Below are 22,835 nucleotides of genomic sequence, written 5' to 3' on the forward strand. Positions count from 1 at the left end.
CCTTACTCCAACTGCTTCATACCGTTCTCCATTTTTCTTATCCATGCACGTTCGTCATTGCACCTTTGATTTTGGCGGTTGGCATTATAAATTTTTATATCTAATCACTGCAGAAAGCGTAGTTTTTTCTCTAAACGTTAACGCTTCTTTTGTAGATGAAGAAATCATAAAATTCGACGACTCTGGTGGAGGGGAACAACTGCAATCTACACCACAAACAGACCACGCTGATTCCACTTCAAGTGACAATTCGCAACACATTCCAAATGTTAATGTCACCATTGCCGCATTACCTACAACAACACCAGCAACACTCTTGCCTACACCAAATGATAGTGCGAGCCATACCACCGCCACTGGCGCACCAACCAACGCAGACGATAATAACAACGCAAGCAAGACCGTAAATCTAACTGTCGAAGAAGTACCAATACCAGTATTCTCAGAATGGGCGCAAAAGCAAATGGAAAATGAAAAACAACAAGCCAAGGAGCAGGAGGTGGTTAACACAGCAGCACAAAAAAAGAATCACACTAACGGTGATGGCAAGCGACAAGCGCCACTAAAAATGCGCAATAAAAATTATGCCTCACCCGATTGTGGCGCTAAAATAATTGCACTCAATGTAGATGCAACCAATGCCGGCGCGGTGTTGAGCTCATCTAAGGATGAATACATGTTGAGTCCATGCGGTAATCGCATTTGGTTTGTGGTTGAGCTGTGCGAAGCTATACAAGCACAAAAAGTGGAGTTGGCTAATTTTGAATTATTTTCATCTTCACCGAAAAATTTTACTGTAGCCGTATCAAATCGTTTCCCAACGCGCGATTGGTCCAATGTGGGACGTTTCATAGCGGAAGATACACGAAATGTACAAAGTTTTGATTTGCATCCACATTTATTTGGTAAATTTGTGCGTGTCGATATACATTCGCACTACTCCAAGGAACACTTTTGTCCGTTGTCACTTTTTCGTGTTTTCGGCACTTCAGAATTTGAAGCTTTTGAAACGGAGACGGCAGAAAATTTAGATTTGGATGATTTTGACGATGAATTTGGGCAAGAGCAACAAGTGCAGACAAAGAGTGCTGATACGAATCTTTTCAAATCTGCATCAGATGCAGTGCTCTCAATTGTAAAGAAAGCTGCCGAAGTGCTTGCCAAACCAGCAAATCATTTGAATACAACACTTTCGCGCTTTCGTTCCACTTCATCGCAGTGTCGTACGCCTACAACGCGCCAATTCAATTGCACCGATTGTAATCCATCGTTGGTAGCGCGCATCAATAATTTGCTCTCTTGTGAATATCAACAATTACAAGCGCTGCTCAAAGTACCTTGGCTATTGAAGGATCTACAAAGAACACGAATATGTGCCAAAGACTATGGCATTGTATTGAAAGCGAAAAATGCCAACGAAAATTGTGCACCACCGCTTCAAAGTCACCGTTTAGAAATGGAAGTGAAACACAGTTATTACCTGAATATGTTGCCAACGGAATATGTGGGCGCGCTGTGCCAACTGCTGGCCACACACAACACCACTAAGTCATCATCAAAACACGATATGAATGGTGAAAAAATTGTTACAGAACCGTCCCTCAATCTTACAATCGATAAGAAATTGCAAAAGGATGATTTAGGAATAATCGGCGGTACACAAAAGAAGTTGATAACTCCAGAAACCACAAATATAGGCAGCGGCTATGCAAACACTGAGAGCGCTCAAGGAGGAACTTTTAGCGGTGATGGTGCTTTACCCAGCACCACAACTGAAAGCGGAATAATTGAAAGTGATCAACTTTTACGGCCACCAACACAAGAAGATACTGTAACAACAACAATGGATATCACAACAACTACTACACGTGACACACATAGCAACAATGATGGAACACTCGATGTAAATATATTTAATGTACCTGCAGATATAACAGAACAACAAGAACAAAAACAATCCCAAACAAATGAACCAATCAATGGCGGCAGTCACAGAGAAGATTTAAGTACTAGTGGTGGTGAGTACAGCATTGATGGCAGCTTTACTACCACGCCAACAACAAATTCTATGCCAAGCTCAGATACGCTCGCCGATGGTTCTAGTATGGATGATACTCTACCAGTGCAACCAACACATTCGACAATTGTTACAACACCATCAGCGGCACTTGGTTCACGCAGCGAAGAAGACGTCTCTTCATGGGAAAATATTGATAATTTGATCACCTCAACGACAACCGCACCGGGAGGTGGTTCAGATAGTGGAAGCGCGTCTAGTGATGCTGCTATGCAACCCAATCAGCCGGGTGTGAATCTACAGCAAAAAATACCCAGTGGTCCACAATCGGAGAGCGTTTTCATACGCCTATCCAATCGTATTAAGGTATGTACTTAAGAAACCCTTTTTAATGCATACCTACCCCGTTTCCTTCATCCCAAAGCTTATACATTGCACCGCGTGTCACGTTTCATCGAGAAAGGCATATATTTAAAGTTTTGCGCTAGGTGAACTGGTGCCATTCCCATCTATCCAGAAACTCAGAAGAGGCCAGCAGAATTCCAAAATCACTACTGGCAGCCAGTACTGGCTCAAGAGATGCGCGAGGTGTTCGGCCCGGTGGCTAAAGTTGATTATCGCAGCTGAGGCTTTCCACGGTTTTAACGGGCTGTGGGTAGATTTGATATTAGCCCTCCTGCCATTTCGATTTACACAAACTTACAGAGGCAGAATACCGCAAAAACCAGCCCAAAGCTAACGAAATCAACATTTAACTCAAAGCTTAAGTTACATTTTTCCACAGCGTTCTGTTGACTTTAGGTTGAGAAAAAGGAGGAGTACGACATACATAACTAACTGCAGGGCTAATGACTAGATGACCACGATGTGTAGAGAGATTATTTAGAAAAGCAAGAGGCATATTGATGTGTGTGCTATAAGGCAAATAATAAGACCGTTAGGATGACAGCTCCCACGAAAAAATGTCAACTTTAGTTTCAGCTTGAGTTGTGTTTAATTGTGGGGCGGTGAGGGAAAACTCGACACCAATGTTGTGTGAATGTTCAATGTAGTCTTATCCACTGGTTAGGTTGAACTGGCCAGTCCATGAGGACCTCACATAGACTTAATGAGTCCGTAGTGTTACCAGAAGTTTTTTTTTTAACGACCAAATTGAAAAACCCTATCAAAAACCAGGACCTATGTTATAAAATAACTCCGTCCTCTTGGCAAATATTTGAAGCTTCCTAGGACTTAAGCCACTTGCTGCTTCTAGATATGACAGCTGTATCACGGCTAATAGCTGGAGTCTTAGCCTGGCAAGCGCAGGGCACGAGCACAAAACGTGCTCGATCGTTTCCTCCTCCAACCCGCACTTTCTACATCTGCTATCACTGACCAAGCCTAATTTAAAGGCATGTGACGCCAGAAGGCAGTGTCCAGTAAGAATACCCGTCATGGGTCTACAGTCCTCTCTTTTTAATGATAGAAGCAACTTTGTTAGTCTAAGGTTGTAAGACCTACACATAATCTTCGACACTTTACAGCCCCGCGCTTGAACCCATGCCTTTCCTGCTTGGTCGATTATGTGCACCTCTCGCCTTCGCTTAATCTCGCCCAGTCTAATTGGGACGTCTACGGAGCAAGCTTCAAGGGATGCGCCCTTTTTAGCTAGTTCATCCGCTTTTTCATTCCCATCTATTGCCATATGCCCTGGGACCCAATATAGATGTATGCTTATCCCTGTCCCGATTCTCTCCAGGGACTGCTTACACTCTTGTGATATATTAAGATATATTAAAATGAAAAAGGACAAACTTCGTTTTCGTATAAATTGCAACCCGGAAGAGAGCGCTTTTTTTGTTTCTTTATTTGACATTTGTTATAGCATTGCCACATCGGCATATACAAGAACTCAACCTAATGGCATGTTTACATAGTTCAACTTAACGCTACGATTTATGTATTAGCTTATCTCTCACAATACCCCCTTCTTAATTGGTAACATATACATGATTTTAATACAGACTTTCGCGCTTAGGATACATAAATTTGTTTGACAAGAAATTGTTATTTTCTCGGTCTTAAATTATAATGAGTAGTGGGTTCCCGTGACTTCGTTTTCTCATTACAAATAATATCGTTGGGTACGTTATTACTTGTATGTGTAGTTGTTGTTGTATTTTTGTCTGTACTTGTATCATCGGGACCACAATTATTAGTTAATATGTTTTGATTTTCATTACTTAAATTTGTTAAAGGTTGTAGTGGATCATCTAGTGATGAGTGCGATGATTCTTTTTGCGATAAGATAATTTGATTTGCGTGTCTTTTCCAAGATTTATTATGGTAAGTTTTTACAATATACATTTGCTTTCCAATTCTTTTGGAAATCACAGCTTTTGTCCATTTTACTTTCCCAGGAACCGAATAATCTTTAACTATCACCGCGTCATACACGTTAAAGTTGTTGTTTTGCTTTCCTTTAAAATATCTCTTTTGTTCATTTTTCTTTTTTTCAACAAATGCTGTGATTTCAGTATTGGTTAGATTAACAACATTTCGCTTTCCATTGAGTAAGTCTAATCGACATCTTAATTTCCTTTTATTAAACATAATGTAGGCTGGAGATACGCCCATACTAGCATGTACAGTATTTCGATAATCTAACAAAAAATTACTCAGAACTTTGTTGAAGTCAGACAACGGTGTATTAAGTAAATTCCGTTTTAACGCGGTCTTAACTGTTTTAACCGCATTTTCCGCCTGACCATTAGTGGGTGGGAGACCTACAGGAGATGTTACATGTGTAATTCCATTCTGTTTCAAAAAATTGGTAAACTCATTCGATGTGAACGACGTACCATTGTCCGAAACCACGCATTTTGGTAACCCAAACCGTGCAAACATTTCTCTGCAAAACTGCTATAAGAGCTCGGCTAGTTATATTCGTTCCCATGTCTATGCATTCCACCCATTTACTTGTGCTGTCTACAACGATTAAGCACCAGCGGTTTTTAAAACGTCCAAAGAAATCTAAATGGATTCTCGACCATACTTCCTGGGGTCTCTTCCATGGGAGAAGCTCTTGCTTTGGTGGGTTCGGACGATTAACTAACAGGGCTCGCAACTTTTTACTACCTTCTCCAAATCTTTTCCCTGGTTCGGCCACCAACAACACTCACGAGCCATGCATTTCATTTTCACAATTCCCATGTGTGTCGCATGTAAAAATTCGACAACTTTATTTTGCAATGCTTTTGGAACCACAACCCGAAACCCCCAAAATAAGCAACCTGATTCTTCGCCCAATTCCAATCTTTTATTAAAATATGGTATCAACTCTGGATCCCGACATTTCTCTGGCCATCCCTCATGGTGAAATTTCTTTACTCGTTGTAGCGTACTATCCTGTGCAGTTTCTGTTTTAATGCTTTCTAGGTTAATCATTTCGCTTCGTCCACCAAGCTCTTGAAAATAATTTACATAAACATCATCAGGCAAAACGCATTGATCCTCGGCACTTCTGTCGGGGTTTCGCGAGAAATAATCTGCTATATTGTTTTTAGACTTGACGTATTCAATGTCGAAACGATAACCTGATAGCGTTAGAGCAATACGCTGCAATCTATTTGACGCCATTTCTGGAATTCCTTTTTTCGGACTAAAAATGTGTTGTAACGGCTTGTTGTCAGTAACCAAGGTGAAATGCCTACTGAAAATATACTGATGAAACTTTTTTACCCCAAACAGTATAGCCAATGCTTCTCGGTCAAGTTGCGAATACCTTTTTTCAGTATCCGACAATGTTCTTGAAGCAAACTCTATTGGTTTCTCTATTTCACCAGTCTCTACTTGCGTTAGAACCGCACCTACTCCCGTGGGACTAGCATCCACCGTTAATTTAATTCTTTTTTCGGGACAAAAATGGGCTAGGCATTTCTCTGATGCCAATAAGTCTTTAAGTTTTGAAAATGTTTCCGAACATTCTTTTGACCATTCGAATTTTGTATTCGCCTGCAACAACTGATAAAGTGGGTGAAGCAAAGTAGATAAATTAGGTAAAAATCTTCTATAGAAATTTATCACCCCTAACAAAGATTGAAGCTCTTTTACGTTTGATGGCTCTTTAGCGCCTCTAATATCTTTTACTTTATCAGGATCCATATGCAAGCCCTCTTTGTTTATAATATGCCCTAAATATTTAATTTCGTCAACAAAAAACTCACACTTCGATTTAGACAACTTTAACCCTGCCTCACTTAACAGAGCTAACACTTTTTCAAGTCTTCGAGTAAGAAGTCTGACGTTGGTTACAATGGTAGTAGGCTTATAGAATTTTGTTGTGAAAACGGTCTGGTGATCGGTGGAAGCTTATTCCCACATAAATTAGTCCACAAAACAACATGGACGTCTCCGGATCAACGCACTAATAACCAAATTGATCACGTACTAATAAACAGCAGATGGAGGTCATCCTTGCTAGATGTGCGCGTTAAAAGAGGAGCAGATATTGGTAGCGATCACTACCTTGTAGCTGGTAGTTTCAGATTTAAGGTAGCCGCAGTACAGAAAAACCTTCAAAAAATTAGCAAGAAAATTGATATTGAGAAACTAAAGCATGAAGAATATCAAAATGCCTTTAATGCCGCAGTACGCGAACGTGTTGAACAGGTAAACATGAGTGGTAGTACAGGTGACAGGCTAGACTCCGTTAATAATATCTACCAAGAACTTGGTAGCAGTATCCTTGGACACAAAAACAAAGCAAAGAAAGTATGGCTAACAAATAATACGTGGACACTTATTGAACAGCGGCGGAAAATTAAAGAATCGCTTCTCAGACGGACGAACAACAATGACACGGAGGAAGCAAGGCAGTTAGCCGCAAGGTATAAAGAAAAATGCAAGCAAATTAAGAAGTCTGCTAGAAAAGACAAGAGGGAATGGGCTGACACATTAGCAAGTCGAGCTGAAACGGCAGCCAGATTAAATAATATGAGGGAACTCTATGAGATTAGTAGGGAACTCACCGGAAAATACAGGAGTGGTCAAAAACCAGTAAAAGACTTAAACGGAAATCTTATTACTGAAAGCGAACAACAAATGAGTGTATGGGTGGAACACTTCAAGAAAGTATTAAATAATCCTGTAGGTGAAGCGACCTTAAATTCCAACACTATTGCTGCAAACTACAACAGCCAACCCCACTTCAATGGGGTAAACAGCGCGCCCCCTACGAAAAATGAAATAATTTCAGCAATCAAGTCCTTAAAAAAGGGCAAGGCCCCAGGAACTGATGACATATATGCTGAATACCTCATAGCAGATCCAGATACCGCAGCTGAAACCTTACTTCCAATCTTCCGTCAGGTATGGGAAGAAGAATCCTACCCTCGTCAGTGGAATGAAGGCATACTTGTAAAAGTCGCAAAAAAGGGAGATACCTCTGATTGTAACAACTACAGAGGTATCACCTTACTCTCGATTCCTAGCAAAGTGTTCTCCACGATCTTACTGTCCCGAATTGAAGAGGCGGTGTATCGAACTCTAAGAGAAAATCAGTTTGGCTTTAGACAAAACCGATCCTGTGTTGATCTAATAAATACCGTCCGAATCATTGTTGAACAATGCTGTGAATACAGAACATCAGCTTATTTACTTTTTATCGACTTTAAAAAGGCTTTTGATAGTCTCGACAGGAAATATATTTGGGAAATACTACGAAAACGAGGGATGCCCAATAAAATAATCAACATTATAAAGGCAATGTATGCCGAATTTAAGTGCCGGGTCAGTCACGATGGGCGCCTCTCAGAACCCTTCGAAATTAAAAGCGGGGTGCGACAGGGATGCATACTCTCCCCGCTCTTGTTTATCTTGGCATTAGACGAGATTATGAGGAACGCAGAAAATGGTGGACACGGTGTACAGTGGACGCCTTTCACTCAGCTAGGGGATTTAGAATATGCAGACGATGTCTGTCTCCTAAGCCACAGAAGTACTGACCTTCAACACAATTTAGAAGCTGTCAACACACATGCAAAGGAGGCCGGACTAAGCATCAATACAGCGAAAACCAAAGTCATAAGATGCGGCTATAGTATTTCATCAAGGCCATTGACGCTTACGGTTGACGAAAATGAAATCGAAGGTGTAGAGTCCGTTGTTTATCTTGGTAGTATTGTCTCAAATAAGAGCGGTGCAGATGAGGACGTTCAGTCTCGCATAAACAAAGCAAGAATGGTTTTTGGGCAACTGGCAAACGTGTGGAGGTCCAGCCAAATATCTTTAAAAACGAAGCTTCGACTGTTTAATTCGAATGTTAAATCAGTACTGTTTTATGCTTGCGAGACGTGGAAAAGCTCAACTTCAATTCAGAAACGTCTACAAGTTTTTATTAATAAATGTCTGCGCCGAATCCTGAAAATTCGATGGCCGGAAAGAATTTCAAATGACGACTTATGGTCTAGAACAAATCAACCTAAGGCTACCACAGAAATAACCAAGCGTAAATGGTCGTGGATTGGTCACACTCTCAGAAGACCTCCAGTAAATATAGCCAGACAAGCATTGCGATGGAATCCACAAGGAAGCCGACGACCTGGTGCACCTGCGAAAACTTGGCGCAGAACTGTGGATAAAGAACTCGAAGACGCAGGATATACGTGGAATGACATCACAAGAACTGCACCTAACAGAATAAGATTTAAGTCGGTGGTCGAGGCCCTATGCTCCAATAGGAGTTGAGGAGGATGATGATGATGATTAGTATATCGTCGAGAAATACTACCACGCCCTCAATGCCATAGTGTGTCCATATTTTTTTGAAAAATGGCGGGTGCGGATGCCAACCCGTATATCAGTCTTGTATACTGAAAAAGGCCTTTTGACGTCGAAATTGTTGTGAATTTGCGAGATTGTTCATCCAATTCGATTTGCTGGTACGCTGTACTTAAATCCAGTTTTACAAACTTCACCCCGCCGTGCATCTTGGCAAAAATCTCTTCAATACGTGGTAAGGGATACTTTTCCACATGCAGATGTGGGTTTAATGTCACTTTAAAATCACCGCATATTCGAATTCCCCCATCTTTTTTTTGCACTGGAACAATCGGTGTCCCCCACTCGCAATAATCCTCTGGTTCCAAAACTTTCAGTTCTACTAACTTGTCTATCTCCTTTTCAACTTTTTCTTTAATCGCTAAAGGTAATGGTCGAGGCCTAAAAAATTTCGGTTCGGTGCCTTCCTTTACATGTAAATGGGCTTTACTCTTCTTAAATAATCCCAAAGACCCATCAAATAGTTTGGAAAATTTATGTAAGACATTGACGTCGCATCTGATTTGTTTAGAAAAATGTAAGCTAGATAATTCAATACCAAAACTGTTTAAGAATTTTCGACCTAACAAAGGCGGACCGCCGGCCTTAATAACCAAAAATGAAATGCATTTGCGTTGCTCTTTAAAGTGTACATCCACCTCAAACTCACCAAGCGGCACAATACTGCCACCGTTGTATGTCTTCAACAAAATTGATATCTCATTTAGTTTATTTTTTCTAAAATGGCTTTTGTATGTCTCTTCCGACATCACATTGTTTTCTGACCCTGTGTCGAGCTGCATATCAATAGCCTTGCCTTCAACAAAAATGGTTACAACAATCGGTTTATCTTTCGCACTATTAAGTGAGAATAAACTTAACTCGTCTGCATTATTCAAAAAATTTAAACTTTTCTCTTTGCACATTTTTTTTAGGTGCCCCCTTTTTTTACAATTATTACATTTATAATTCTTAAACTTACATTCACTTTTGCTATGGTTAGTGTAGCCGCACACTTCGCATGGTTGCTGTTTCGGCTGGCCTTGATTTGACTTGTTTTTCCAATTTTGCTGTTTCTTTTGCTCTGCTTGCGACTTCTGATTTTTCTTCAAAAAATTTAGCTCTTCCTGTTTTACTTGTATAATATCCTCTTGTTGTTGCTTAATGTACTCTGCTGTATTTGCTATCGCTACCACTTTCTCGAAAGTTGAGCCTACATTTTCCAAAAAAATTTTGTCCCTGGCTGGACCCTTTTCCAGACCCATTACAAATTTGTGCCTTAGCGCCATATTTAAACTTTGGCCAAACTCACACTTTACAGCTAACGCTCTCACTCTAGCTGCCCAATCATTTATTGATTCTGACGCTGTTTTTGTAGCATTGTAAAATTTGTAACGCTCCACAAACGCAGATGTTGTTGGCCTATAATGGCTTCGCAGACAATCGAGACACTTTTCCAAAGTTACGCTGTTATCTTCCAACGCCTCCGGACGTACTAAGTTGTCCAACAGAGTATACGCACTTTCGGATAACGAAGTTAACAATATTGCCTTCTTTTTTACCTCCTCAATGTTAGCAGCAATGAAGAATTGCAACAACTGCTTCTCAAAGACAAACCATGAGTTTTTTTCGTGGTCAAAAAATGGAATATTAAAATTGTTGGTTGCCATTTTGCCAAAATATTATTAGCCGCTGATCACCAAGCACTTGCTACGCGTTTATAAATCAGTTTGAATTGTTTTCTGCTCATCGCCACTGTGATATATTAAGATATATTAAAATGAAAAAGGACAAACTTCGTTTTCGTATAAATTGCAACCCGGAAGAGAGCGCTTTTTTTGTTTCTTTATTTGACATTTGTTATAGCATTGCCACATCGGCATATACAAGAACTCAACCTAATGGCATGTTTACATAGTTCAACTTAACGCTACGATTTATGTATTAGCTTATCTCTCACAACTCTAACACACATTTAGATGCTGTGCTTTGCGAGATTATTGCCTTAATTGCTGCTTCACTGACAATATAAAAGTTAACACGGTTGTAGTTTAAGCTATTCTCTTCCAGGGTTTCTACTGCTTTGGTTACGGCTAATATTTCCGCTTGGAAAATGCTACAGTAATCCGGCAGCCTGTAGGATCTGTTGATTTCCTGACAGTATACCGAAGACCCTACTCCTTCCACTACTTTGGAACCATCTGTGTACACATGTATCGCCTCGTTGAGCACCCCTGCGCAAACCGTCCACCTCTATTGTGGCCTTATCCACTTAATAGAACGTGAAATAATTTATTATTTGGGAAAAATTTAAACAACGTGACATCAGGACGGACAAGGCGACAGCTGTTTCGATTATACCTTGTAAATCTCTTCAAAGCCTTTTCTCCCGGGAGTGGGAGTCGAACTCGCACCCCTACGATAGTTGAAATGGTTGTAAACACATTCAGCTACGTCATGCCTGTTGTGAAGTCTTTCCCAATTGCGTGAAATTTTTGAAAACTTGTTGGTGAGATATCTTAAAGAAACAGCAGTAACTACAGGAAATTTAGCATCTACTCTCGATTGGCGGAGTGCTACCTAAGCCAAAAGACAAAACCTTGTAGACCGTACGGCAAGGCTTCACTTACCTAATTTTAAAATTTGTTTGGAGATTTCATTTCATGATGTAACAAACATATCTAGGTTAGCCGTGCTTGGATAATTAACAAACATTTGTCGACATATATACATAATAAGGTGCCGCCTAATGCACATACGTATGTATGTAGGCACTACATACTTCTATGGGTAGGTATATAGTTAGGTATATGTATATGTATGTACATGTATGATTTTTTGGTTTTTGGTCAAGAGGGTTTCGCTTGTGGAAATTTCATTAACTTCATCGGTATAACTCTCAGCATCAGTGCTATATCATCAATTGTTTCTATGTTGTCGTCAATAACAACATCTAACTCGAAGTCTGAACTTTAAGTCCATGCATTGTTCTCTATATCCACAAAGTCATCCGGATTCGAACAAGTGTAATCTCCAAAAGCTTTCGATAGACCAAAAATTGAAGCGAGCGTTGCCAGCGGTATGTCATCTTCGGGATCGGATTCAGGTGTCGAATGACGATTTTTGTCGTACCCTACCTTTTGAAAGCAATTTTTGTTTGTTTCTGCTTGAACTTTTGCCCAAGCTTCTTTTATAAAATGTATTGCCTCTGAGACGTTTTTATTTTTTATTTTTTTTGTTTTGTGGAACAAGTTTCTATGCTCACAATTTTATTTTTTTTTTTCACTTGCAAGTTGCGCAAGTGAATTTTGAAATTTTGGATCATTCCATATATGTAATACTCCTATCATAGCGGAACGATACAAGGTGGCAGCATGGTGACATACCTACAAACATAAATAAAAATCCCATGTACTTTGTTTTTGTAAATTCGATGGACAAATGTCAAAATCGTACTGCGCCGGTAGTTGATGTATCAAATCAAATAAAAAAGGTTATAATCAGCTGTTCGATGCGACCACCTTGTATCGTTCCGCCATGCAAACAACGACATTTGCTTTGACAAATGACATTTTTAAGCACTGAACACACCAAAAACTAAGAAGCGGAAACGGAAGCTGAACTCAGCCAACAGAGTTGCATTGTGCTTTTGACTTCATTAGGCATTCGATTAGCTACTAATGAAATAATAATAGATTCGAATTTTGTAGGGAAGATTGAGCTCAATAAGCCTCTTAATGTAGAAAATTGCCTTTATTATTCAATAAGCCGTCTGTGTGAAAATAGTATTATATTGCTAATAGAAAATGTTCGCAATGTGTTTTGAATTCGAAATCAAAACAAGGCAGCCTATAAAATTTTTGTGATTGTAGCAGCATAAGTGTGACAAGAAAAAATTTTAATTTAGATACATTCGATTATTGAATACAGAAACAAAAACGTTTAAACAGCAATATATCGGCACTCTGATGTTTAGGAGTGTACCTAGTCTTTTGTAGAAATATAGGAGTATTACATATATGGATCATTACTTGATCAAGAGGCTGACAAACTGAAGTAGTGCTGCTAAGCAGAAATAGTATTTTTACACTGTACAGACTTATATCTCGAGGGTGGGATGCTGCCTTATCTAAAAACAATAGCAATTTTCGGTCTTGCAATTCCATTATCTTGTCGAAATCTTTCAGCCAATGTGTCATAACTTCACGCGTCATCCATGCCTTTTTATTGGACTGCCAATTTACTGGAAGACTTTTCGTATCTAATGATGCAAATGCTCTCGGACGAGTAGCCTTCCCAATAACAAGAGATTTTTCATTTTCGCCGGCCATATTTGCACAAAATAGGACAGTCACCCTTTTACCTACACGGCGAACTTCGTTTTTTAGAGCCACTGTTTTGTCTGGCAAAGCTCTGAAAAAAGACCTGTCCCGTCGGCATGGAAAATATTTTTGTGGCTATACCCAATCATCAATGACGGTAGTTTTCTAAAAATTGCTGTACGTCTTGCATATTAACAGCAGCAATTTCACCACAAATGTATGTAAAATTTATGGGCTCGCCATTTTTGTAGCCAACCGATAGAAGCCACAAAGTCATTAACCCTTAGTTTTTGGGCAACTTCTTTTGCCTTTTCTTCTATAATTGGCCCAGATATGTGAATGTTTTGGTTTCTTGCCCTACTAAACTAGTCAAAACACATTTCATAAATTTTTTTCCCATCGATTTTCATAAAAGACCTTTTGGATTGAGGATTATTTTCCTCACTAGCGTTAATTATTTCCATTTTTTCCTATAAGCTCAGGATTGACCTCGCCAACTTATAAGACATCAAATGTTACAATATGACTGAGCACAATTAACTCTCTGTCACTAGTAAACGTTTATGCCTGAAAATTTATCTAACGAACATTTCGTTATGTAATTACGCCTCCACTGTAACGCATTTTAAATTCAGGGTGTTTATTAAACGTTTGGTTTTAATCCCCATTTTTCATTTGGTAAATACATACATATTGTAACGATTTTACTTGCAAATCCTCTTATTTGCAATCCTCTGCTAAGTTCGAATCACTAAACTGTTGAATAAATAACTCCAATTTGTAATAATGCAAAATGGCCTTTATTAAAGTACCTCACAATAACACTCAAACTGTGCAACGAATATCTTGCTTAATAACCAAACTGATTGATAGCTCTACTATTCAAAATAATACTGCTCTTGCTCGCTAGATAGCGTCTTAGTCGAAACTGCTTGACAACTCAAATCAAACTGAATTCCAGCGCCTCTACAATTGCCACCTTTTATACTCTTTGATTTCAACCTTGGCATCTTCTAGGCGCTTCCAGAATCTACTAGTCCAGCAGCTCTCAAACTTCTCAGCTGTAACTACAATTGCACAATTTTATAGTTTTTCTCATTGCATACTTATAGGAGTATCTCAGATATATGCATGTGTTTGTGCATTGACTCTCCGCTGCTCGTATACGTACATGGTACATATGTGTAGACGCAATTATTGTTTCGTTTATGTAGATACATAATGATTGATCTAAGGATGTGAATTCACGTCACTGCTTAGCATCGGCTTAGAGACGATAGCATCGCTCAGTGCTGCTAACTAACATTCGTTACAATATGTACCAAGATATGTATGTATATATGTATGTATTTGGTGCGCTTAAGAGGGTTCGCGTCCACTCAAGAGAGCTTTATGATTGATTTGTTATGAAAGCTGGTCTCAGTGTCCATAGATAAGAGGTTCGTGTCCGCTCAGTAGAGGTTTTTTTGTCCAATTTTAAAGCAAATAACTGTCCGCGTACGGCCAAGAGAGCGTACGTCTGGATATTGCTATTGGGTGGGTATTAATAATGGCAAATTTGCGTATTGAAAGTTGTTGCTCCGGCTCTTGTTTTCAGACAGCGCTTTGTATGTTACGTATTTCACTGTCGTTGCCGTTGTTGCTTACGCAGGTATACATAGAGGGAGTCAGTAAACGGAAGTAGAACAGTGTAACAAGAATTTGAAAATTATTGCCAAATTTAAGAATTATTTAGCAGACCGCCGTGGGTTATAGACTTTATTGCGAAAGTTGTTGACTTCCAGGTAGAGAACGTACGATATCTTTGAAAGGAAGGAATGGAAGGAGTGCTTAAAAAGTGGTTACAGTATATACAAGCGGTTGAAAAATTTAAACGAGAACTCAGTCGTACCGATTTTCCATCTCTTGCAGTATCTTCCAGGCGGAGGTATATGTCACAACGAGAGAAGGAAGACTGCTCGAGGACTGTCTAGTCTCAGATACTAATTTAAAGATATTCTTTGATATTCAGACTCCTTAAATTCAGCTTTAGTGCTTAAGAATCCAGCTCCACAAAATTGGATATCGCACGAAAGTGTCAAGGGTCGCTGAAGTCCATGTGGCTTCTCAATTTTTCCATTTGTTGGTACTCCGGTGAAAATTGAAAGAAATGTATTTGCCCATGACATGACCAGGAAATGCTCTAAAATTAATGTAAAGGATGTACACGACTTTGTACGACCACCTCTTTATATCCTGATGAAGATGGAAGAAAACATGATTATGTCAACAAACTTACTATGGACTAACCGTATGGTTGTGAGAGCTCAAGATTCTTTTGGCCATTTTGTGATTGGAAATGATATAGCGAAAGTACTTTAATGCATAACATGCATTCTTTCATACATTTCTCTTATTGAGAAATTATTCTTATTTGAAGACGTAATCTGCATATATACTTAAAACATTTCATACCAAGTTTAAGAATTACCTGTGCATATGTGAATGAAACTGAACGAAAAATAAGATTTAAAAAAAATAGAACATAAAAAACTTGTTTTAAAAAAATTCAGAGTTTGACGGTGATCGAAGTCGCGCCACATGATCGCGACCGCAACATCATAGCCGCTGGGCCAATACAACTGCTTGGTATCTCGTGCCAAATGTTGTACTTAACATTGTAGTGCACACGAATTGTACCGTTTCTTTTTTCTTGAACTTAATTTAATAACATTGTACTTAATTTAAGAACAATCGTTCTCATTAATAGAACATTTGTTCATAATTTAAGACCAGCCCTGTCAGTTCAAGAACAAGGTTGTTGTTTTAGGAACAGGTCGTTCGCTTTTCAAGAACAAAAAAGTAAGAACATGAAGAGCTTGAATTGAGTCCGGTGGTGCTGGATTTTAGAAGGGCGTTTTTCTCTGAGTGTATGTATGTCAACTCATCTTCAAATCAACAGGTGGGTGGTGTATACCATTCAGTATCACCTTTCCTTCAGTATCAAATTATATCAAGGTAGTTGCATACGCCGATGACTTAGTGATTCTGATCACAGGAAAAGTCTTGCCAAATATCAGCGAACTCATGGAATCGGCACTTTGCGACCGATACTAACATATGGAGCTTACTGAGGGCACTCACAATGGACAAAAATGTCTCCGAGTGGAAGTGTGGGTATCACCCACGCACGCCCTCTGAACCTAACCTAACCTAGTGTAAAATATCTAATTTTTCCACTTTGCTCCACTGTCTCAAGCAAACTTCAAGCATAACCCTAATGTCAACTCACTTTCAATTTAGCTGAGTTTATCATTTCGTTTTCAGTTGGATTTTAACTTCAGGTACCTTTGCATACTATTGACCCACTTTATCATACATGTTAACTATTTTTCCATAGTTAAATTAATTAATGTTATTTATATTTCTTAATGTATCATAGGCGCTTGAGCGGAATATGTCCTTGTCCGGTCAATACCTGGAAGAATTATCAAGACGCTACAAAAAACAAGTTGAGGAACTACAACTCACTCTCACCCAAACTGTACAAACTGTGCGCACGCTGGAGGAGCATAGTCGTCGACAAAGCGAGCTGTTTCAATTGCTCGCACAACGTAATTCCCAATTAAAAGATGAACTAGATGATTTATCATTGCAAGTGCACGCTTGTATTGTGGTCATAATATGTGTGGGCGCCTTTGTATTTCTAGCAGTGATGGTGAGTATTCTCTTCTATCGTTCAATGCGACGTGAAACCAAGGAAGTGCTGACGCTCTATGCAAATGCCAATAAGAAGAAGACGGCCAATGCAGTAGCCGCAATGCAAAGAAAACTGAATCGACGCAAATCGTATGACGATTTCTCGGATCATCAACAAAGCAGCGAAAAATTACGACGTCCCAGTGAAGAGGCACTTATGATACTTAAAGAGTGTGGCGGTAGTTGCGCTGAGCACGAATCCCGCATGGAAATAGTTGGTGATGCATCAGCTAAGATGGAAACAAAGCGTGAGCGTAAAATTTCTGTTTGTTATAGCAGCAATATGAGCGGTCAAAATTACTTTGGTGGCGCTGTTGTCAAAGGCAATAAAGCCGCCGCCGCCCAAAATTTGAGACAACGACGCAAAGGTGACAAACATTCTTGGCCAAATACGGAACATGCACAACAGCAGGCGCGTCGTCACCTCGAACAGCTGCGCGCGCCAACAAATGATTCCGTAGAATCTAAACAAAATTTCGAAGAAGTTAAAGAACGTCCACCGCCTGTGCCGACGCAATTGAATGGCGGCGAAAACAAATTATCTGCAGCCAACAAATCAAGACGAAAATCACAAGTACCGCCACGACGGCAAGCTTCAGTACCAAAAGATTTTATTGAAAATATATCAATGGCAGAGCTTAGCGCCACAGAATATGACGAAAGTCTACGACTAGAAGAAGATGACCTTGATAATTTTATACCAACATCTGATTTAGCTTATAACGAATTTATGCCTGAAGGTCCCTCAGGTTATAAAGTAGACGATAGTGTTGATGGTAATGCAGAAAGTAAAAAATCGGGGAAGAAAATGGCTCGTTTAAGCGCACCCGGCTTCTTTAAGTCACCTTTCGGTAAAAGTCGCAACAAACCGCATGCTAACAAAACGCAAAAACATCCTCATGAATCCACATCCTGGGAATGGTACCGTTCGAAAAATTCCGCCAAAAATAAACAAATCTTAAGCGGTTCAGCTTCAGCAAGTGCTGGCTTTATGCGCGCCTCACCAATACACAGCTTGGACACATCATCACTATCGGAGATTTTATTACCCAACAGTCGTACTGAGAACTCATTTCGTATACTCGAAGAGGCGATACTTTCATCGGGCGAGAGCATAGCGACAACAAATGGCACTAATGCTACAAATAACGGTAATAGTAATGGAAACAATGCTAATATATACAATAGTAATGGCAGTCATCATAGTAATGGCAGTAGTATCGCTAGCAATAGTAATCGCAGTTCGACTTCATCTACATCAATGAAAAAGAAAAATCGCAGCTTCAATAGGATATTTCGTAAAGTATTTTAGTGCATAGTGTGTAACAGCCTTTTTGGGGGGCGGTGTAATTTAAAAACTAGATGAATGGCGCGGATCTATAGAACTCAACCTCAAAATCGTTTTGCATTCCAAGGTCCAATTTATTGCTGTTGCCATTAATATTTCGCAAATTTAGACATTAGCTTTTACCTCCCTAATCGTTTTGGTCCAGTATTTTGGTAGACCGAGTGGAATTTCATTTTAGGAGATTGTTAGGGTGCTAAAATATTCGCGGAAAATTTGTATTAGGCATGCGCTCAGGTGATATCTTTGAACAAAGAATCTGAAAGGCGATGGCATATTTTTTTTAACTAAAATTTCCCTTGAAAACGATCTTTATTGGGTTTTCTTTTAGTAAAAAAATGTTAATCTAGGTCTGAGTTGTTTATCGACAGCAGAAATTCGTCTGCCCACTAAAGATAACGCTGAAAGTGTTATACAGTTTTATAAGCTTCACGTGGCTTCAAAGATAGAACAAGATGCAGTATGGAGATTATTTAAATAAAAACATAATATTAATGTTTTACCGTGTACTGAAATCTATTACCTAACCCTGCATAGACTATTAATATGAAATTCCTACCAATATGTTGGTCCTATATGATGGGATTGATTTTAATTTTGACTAACTCTGTATTCTAAAGTCTAGGAGGACTCTGCCGACTGTACAATGTTTGAATTGTCGGGATATTTATGGGCAGCCGTTAGATTTTTTTGATTTTGACCAATAATACGCTTATTCAGACTGCTGTGACTATTTTAGGTTATTCCATTCATGCCATTCATCGTCACGAGAGGATTTACATAACTCCAGCTCTATCCCAATTAAAAGGAAACCATGCAAAGCAGTGCAGCAGGTACGAAAGCAGAATGCATTGCTGAAATTGTACACTTGCAAGAACGCTTATTGGGTCATAGGATTCAGGCTATTGTTATATATGACCAGTAGTGGAATTCACTAACTTATAACGATGCGATTTGTCGAGATTTTAATTAACGTTTTTGTCGCTTGCCTTATCGATTGTACTATTCACTAACATAGTTTTAACGACTCGAAATAAATGACATTTAAATTTCGTTTTAAGTAGAAAGGTGGCAGCACAGCTTAACGAAACCTAACAACTGCGAAAATACAAAAGGAATGCCAAAAATAAATAAATTCCGTATACTAACGACTTTTGAAAGTCATTATTGTGCAAGTTTATACATATTTTCACAAAAGGTAAGAAAATGCGGTATTAATTTCTTTTCTTTCTCTGTTGATATCGCAGTTTTTCTTGTACCCCTTAATTGATCATCCTCAACTTGATGGTCAATTAAGGGGTACAAGAAAAACTGCGATATCAGCAGAGAAAAAAAAGAAATTAATACCGCATTTACTTACCTTTTGTTAAAATATGTAAAAACTTGCACAATAATGACTTTTAAAAGCAGTTAGTATACGGAATTTAATCATAATAATATCATGAGCCCAATCTGGGGTTGGTCGGTACAGCTTCGAAACTCTGCTGCATTGTAAATTTTACCAAGTAGCGCAACTAACAGCTGATCGGTGAAAATTCGCACATTCACACGCACAGTTCTCGACTCAGTTTCAAAACAAAACTTTAGATTATTTAATTCAAATTTTAAAGTGAGATAATCCTTACAAATTTATGTATACAGAATATATATGGCGTTTTTGTTGTTATTAAAACAATAGTTTTATTTTTATTAAAGCTTTTATCATTTTTTTTTTTTAACTTTGAAAAATCTCCGAACACCATTCCTTCATTATATGACATTCGACTGCCTAGTCCACTGCCTTCCACTCTATTCGTAACATAACCTCTACTTAAGCTGCCAAACTATATAGTAAACAATGCTCTGCTGCATTCAAGTGCATAGTGTACCCATACAAGTGTGTTCACTAAGCGATAAACGTCAAAACTACAAACAGCCTCGCTCACCTGAAGCAAATCTCAGTTCTAGAGTTGCATTTTTTGTACGTAAGAGTACTTCAAGCTAAGTTGCATTTGATAGTTTAATAAAACTTTGTAGTATTTACAGATGAAATAGTTGCATATATTTCCGCGGAAATAAGAATACTGGAAGATTTGTAACCTGCAACAATGCGGAAACATACGGAAAGCAAAATTTATAATATATAAATTAAATTAGAGTCAAAATATAAAACGCCACACGTATAACATGGAAAAATTTCACTTCTAAGGCTGTTTACACAAATGCATAAGGGCAAAATTATATAAACGCTTTGGTCGCTTCAAAGCAAAGATAACGTACAGCGTTTCAATGTTTTTCGTATGTCGTTGTCAAAGCGTAGGCACGCAACCAAAGCATTTGTATAAATTATTCGATACTTCGCCCGATAGATGAATTAATGAATGCAACACAACCAAAGCGTCTGTGTAAATCCGCCTTAATTTTTGTAGCTGTGAAAGTCTCCGGCAAATAAAATGGTGTTGTAAGTGCAAACAAATCAAACTCCTATATGAAACTACTTTATTTTCTATGTATTTTTCTAGTATTTTCTCTTATATTTTTTGTCGAGGGAGCTAATAAGGTTTCAGTACTGGAGTAAGTGTGTGAACTATATTTAAAAAAAACTAACGAAATACAAGAAAAATACAACGTAGTTCATTAAAAACAAACAAGCCAGGTTGTATTTCGATAGGGTTTTTGACATTAGGCCGTTTTTTCTTTATTTTTTCTGACAAATGAAAATTTTGTTTTTAGTTTCAAAATTTTGTGCATGAAAACACAACTAAATTCATAGTGTAAATTGTGTGTGCAAATGAGTTTTCAATAAGTGTACATTTTTCAGTTTTTCATAGCTAAGGAATTGACCTCCAGATTCTTGTGTTACACAAATATAGTGAACTTTTGTACAGAAATTACAATTAAAAAGTTTTTCACAATAATTTGAAAAAATCTACGTTTTCTCTGCTTTTTGCACTTAAAGGATTAACCCTCCGTAATAAATTAAACTTTTAATGAAAATCAATAACTCTGAACTGAACACTTTTCGCCATGATATAAAATGCTGTGGAATAGGAGCAACACTTTTGTGACTACGTAAACCCTGTTTCAATCTTTGACGTCTCTGCACAGAACCCTAATTGACCGTTTTCAACCGAAACAACAATGGCAACCCAGATTTTCCCGTTATGCTCACTTAAGCGAGTGCCTGTCAGAAAGAAGTCAACACACTTGTACTTGTACACTATGTTCAAGTGGAATGGGTTATCCACTTCTCTAAAAAGATGGTCTGTCCACTGGCGATGGACTTAGTAATTCTTCATCTTGTGATAAAACGTACGCCAAGTACTCAAAAGCCATATGAATTATAAAGCAGCCTTTCGTGCTTGAAAATATTTATTAATTAAAGTTCTGATTTTCTTTTTTAACTAAAATTGCCAGAAATATTAATATCGCGATTGTTAACGCAGCCAATTTACTATCTGTTTATTTAACAACACAGCTGATCGTCGATAAACAAGTATCGATACACAATAGTTACTGAATAACGATATCGTTATAGTTATCGATTCGCAAATAAAGCGATGGCAAATGTGGTTAAAAAAGTTAGTGAATTCCATTACAGCTCACGCTTATTGCACATTTCTCATGCATTGGTTAGTTGTGTGCGCTACAGAAAAAAGCGAAACATGATTTTGGTAACATTTTTTTAATGCGTTACTTTCACGTCAGGGTATACCGTTTTCATCCGAAACATGTTTTTTTTTTCGTTTCGCATTTTTGAAACTTGTCGCACCCCATGTTAAAACTGTAAACTACTAAAAAGCTAGAGATTAAGTAATTTTAAAAGGCAGTTTCAGAAATGATGAGTAAAAACCATTCTTACGAATAAGTTTTACTATAGTATTAACACCTCGCACATATTTAACATTGAATATAATTTTGCTGTTGTAAGAGCCAAAGAACCCCGCTAAGGTAGATCTGACCCATTAAAGGCAAGTCGTACATATAGCCGATCAACTTTTAATATCAGAAACAGAACTTTTACCGTTTACCAGATCTAAGTTTTACGAATGTGTCGCTCTTCGTTACGAGGTCCTTGATCGTCTCCTCTGACAGGACTAGATTGTAAGTAGTTGTTAATAAACTATTGTTTGATGTTGCTCAATGCCTGTTTCTACTTAGTAATCCCTTGAGTCTTATTCGTTCCAATCAATTACTTTAGCCCCTATTATGAGCATTTTTCGATATTCGGTCTTCGCTGGCTATCGAACATCGGAAATCGAATTAAAAATTGGTATTATGACATCTAATCTCTGTCGAAATTTTCGTTGCGTATATAATTTTGAAGCGAATAGAAATTTGTTGTCGACGCCGTATCGAATTAGAAGAAAATTGTTTGAAATGTAAGTTTTTGTGTTTATCTTCTACTTTTTTGCTACCTAATATTAATTTCAAACTATTTGTATTAATCGCTATTTTTATTAAAATTAATATCCACACAAAAATTATTTAAAAGAAAATGTTATATTTTCATGATGGAAAATTGAATAATAATGAAAATTTTTGAAAATAGTAAAATCAATATTGAAAATTAAAATATTGTAAAATATATTAAAATTACAAAGTTCAAAGTAACACAATAACAAAATTAAAT

At 38.1% G+C, this 22,835-nt stretch overlaps 2 protein-coding genes across 7 annotated transcripts in view; one reads left to right on the plus strand and one right to left on the minus strand.

Annotated features, from left to right (window-relative positions):
- Nucleotides 1-22,835, minus strand: part of dpr3 (defective proboscis extension response 3) — a 663,598-nt gene that overhangs the window by 633,317 nt on the left and 7,446 nt on the right. The window lies entirely within an intron of this gene.
- The window catches only part of LOC137241287 (SUN domain-containing ossification factor), a 140,332-nt gene that overhangs the window by 108,952 nt on the left and 8,545 nt on the right, over nucleotides 1-22,835 (plus strand). For 4 of the 6 annotated variants that reach the window (XM_067768739.1, XM_067768743.1, XM_067768742.1 and 1 more), the window contains 2 exons: nucleotides 156-2,383; nucleotides 16,562-19,084. In XM_067768739.1, coding sequence (XP_067624840.1) covers nucleotides 156-2,383; nucleotides 16,562-18,190 — 3,857 coding nt within the window. In that variant the 3' untranslated portion in view covers nucleotides 18,191-19,084. Of the gene's footprint in view, nucleotides 1-155; nucleotides 2,384-16,561; nucleotides 19,487-22,835 lie in introns of those variants that run through there. The other 2 variants (XM_067768740.1, XM_067768741.1) reach the window with 2 other exon arrangements.

This window comes from Eurosta solidaginis, chromosome 2, assembly GCF_040869045.1.
Source record: "Eurosta solidaginis isolate ZX-2024a chromosome 2, ASM4086904v1, whole genome shotgun sequence".
NCBI classification, from domain to species: domain Eukaryota; kingdom Metazoa; phylum Arthropoda; class Insecta; order Diptera; family Tephritidae; genus Eurosta; species Eurosta solidaginis.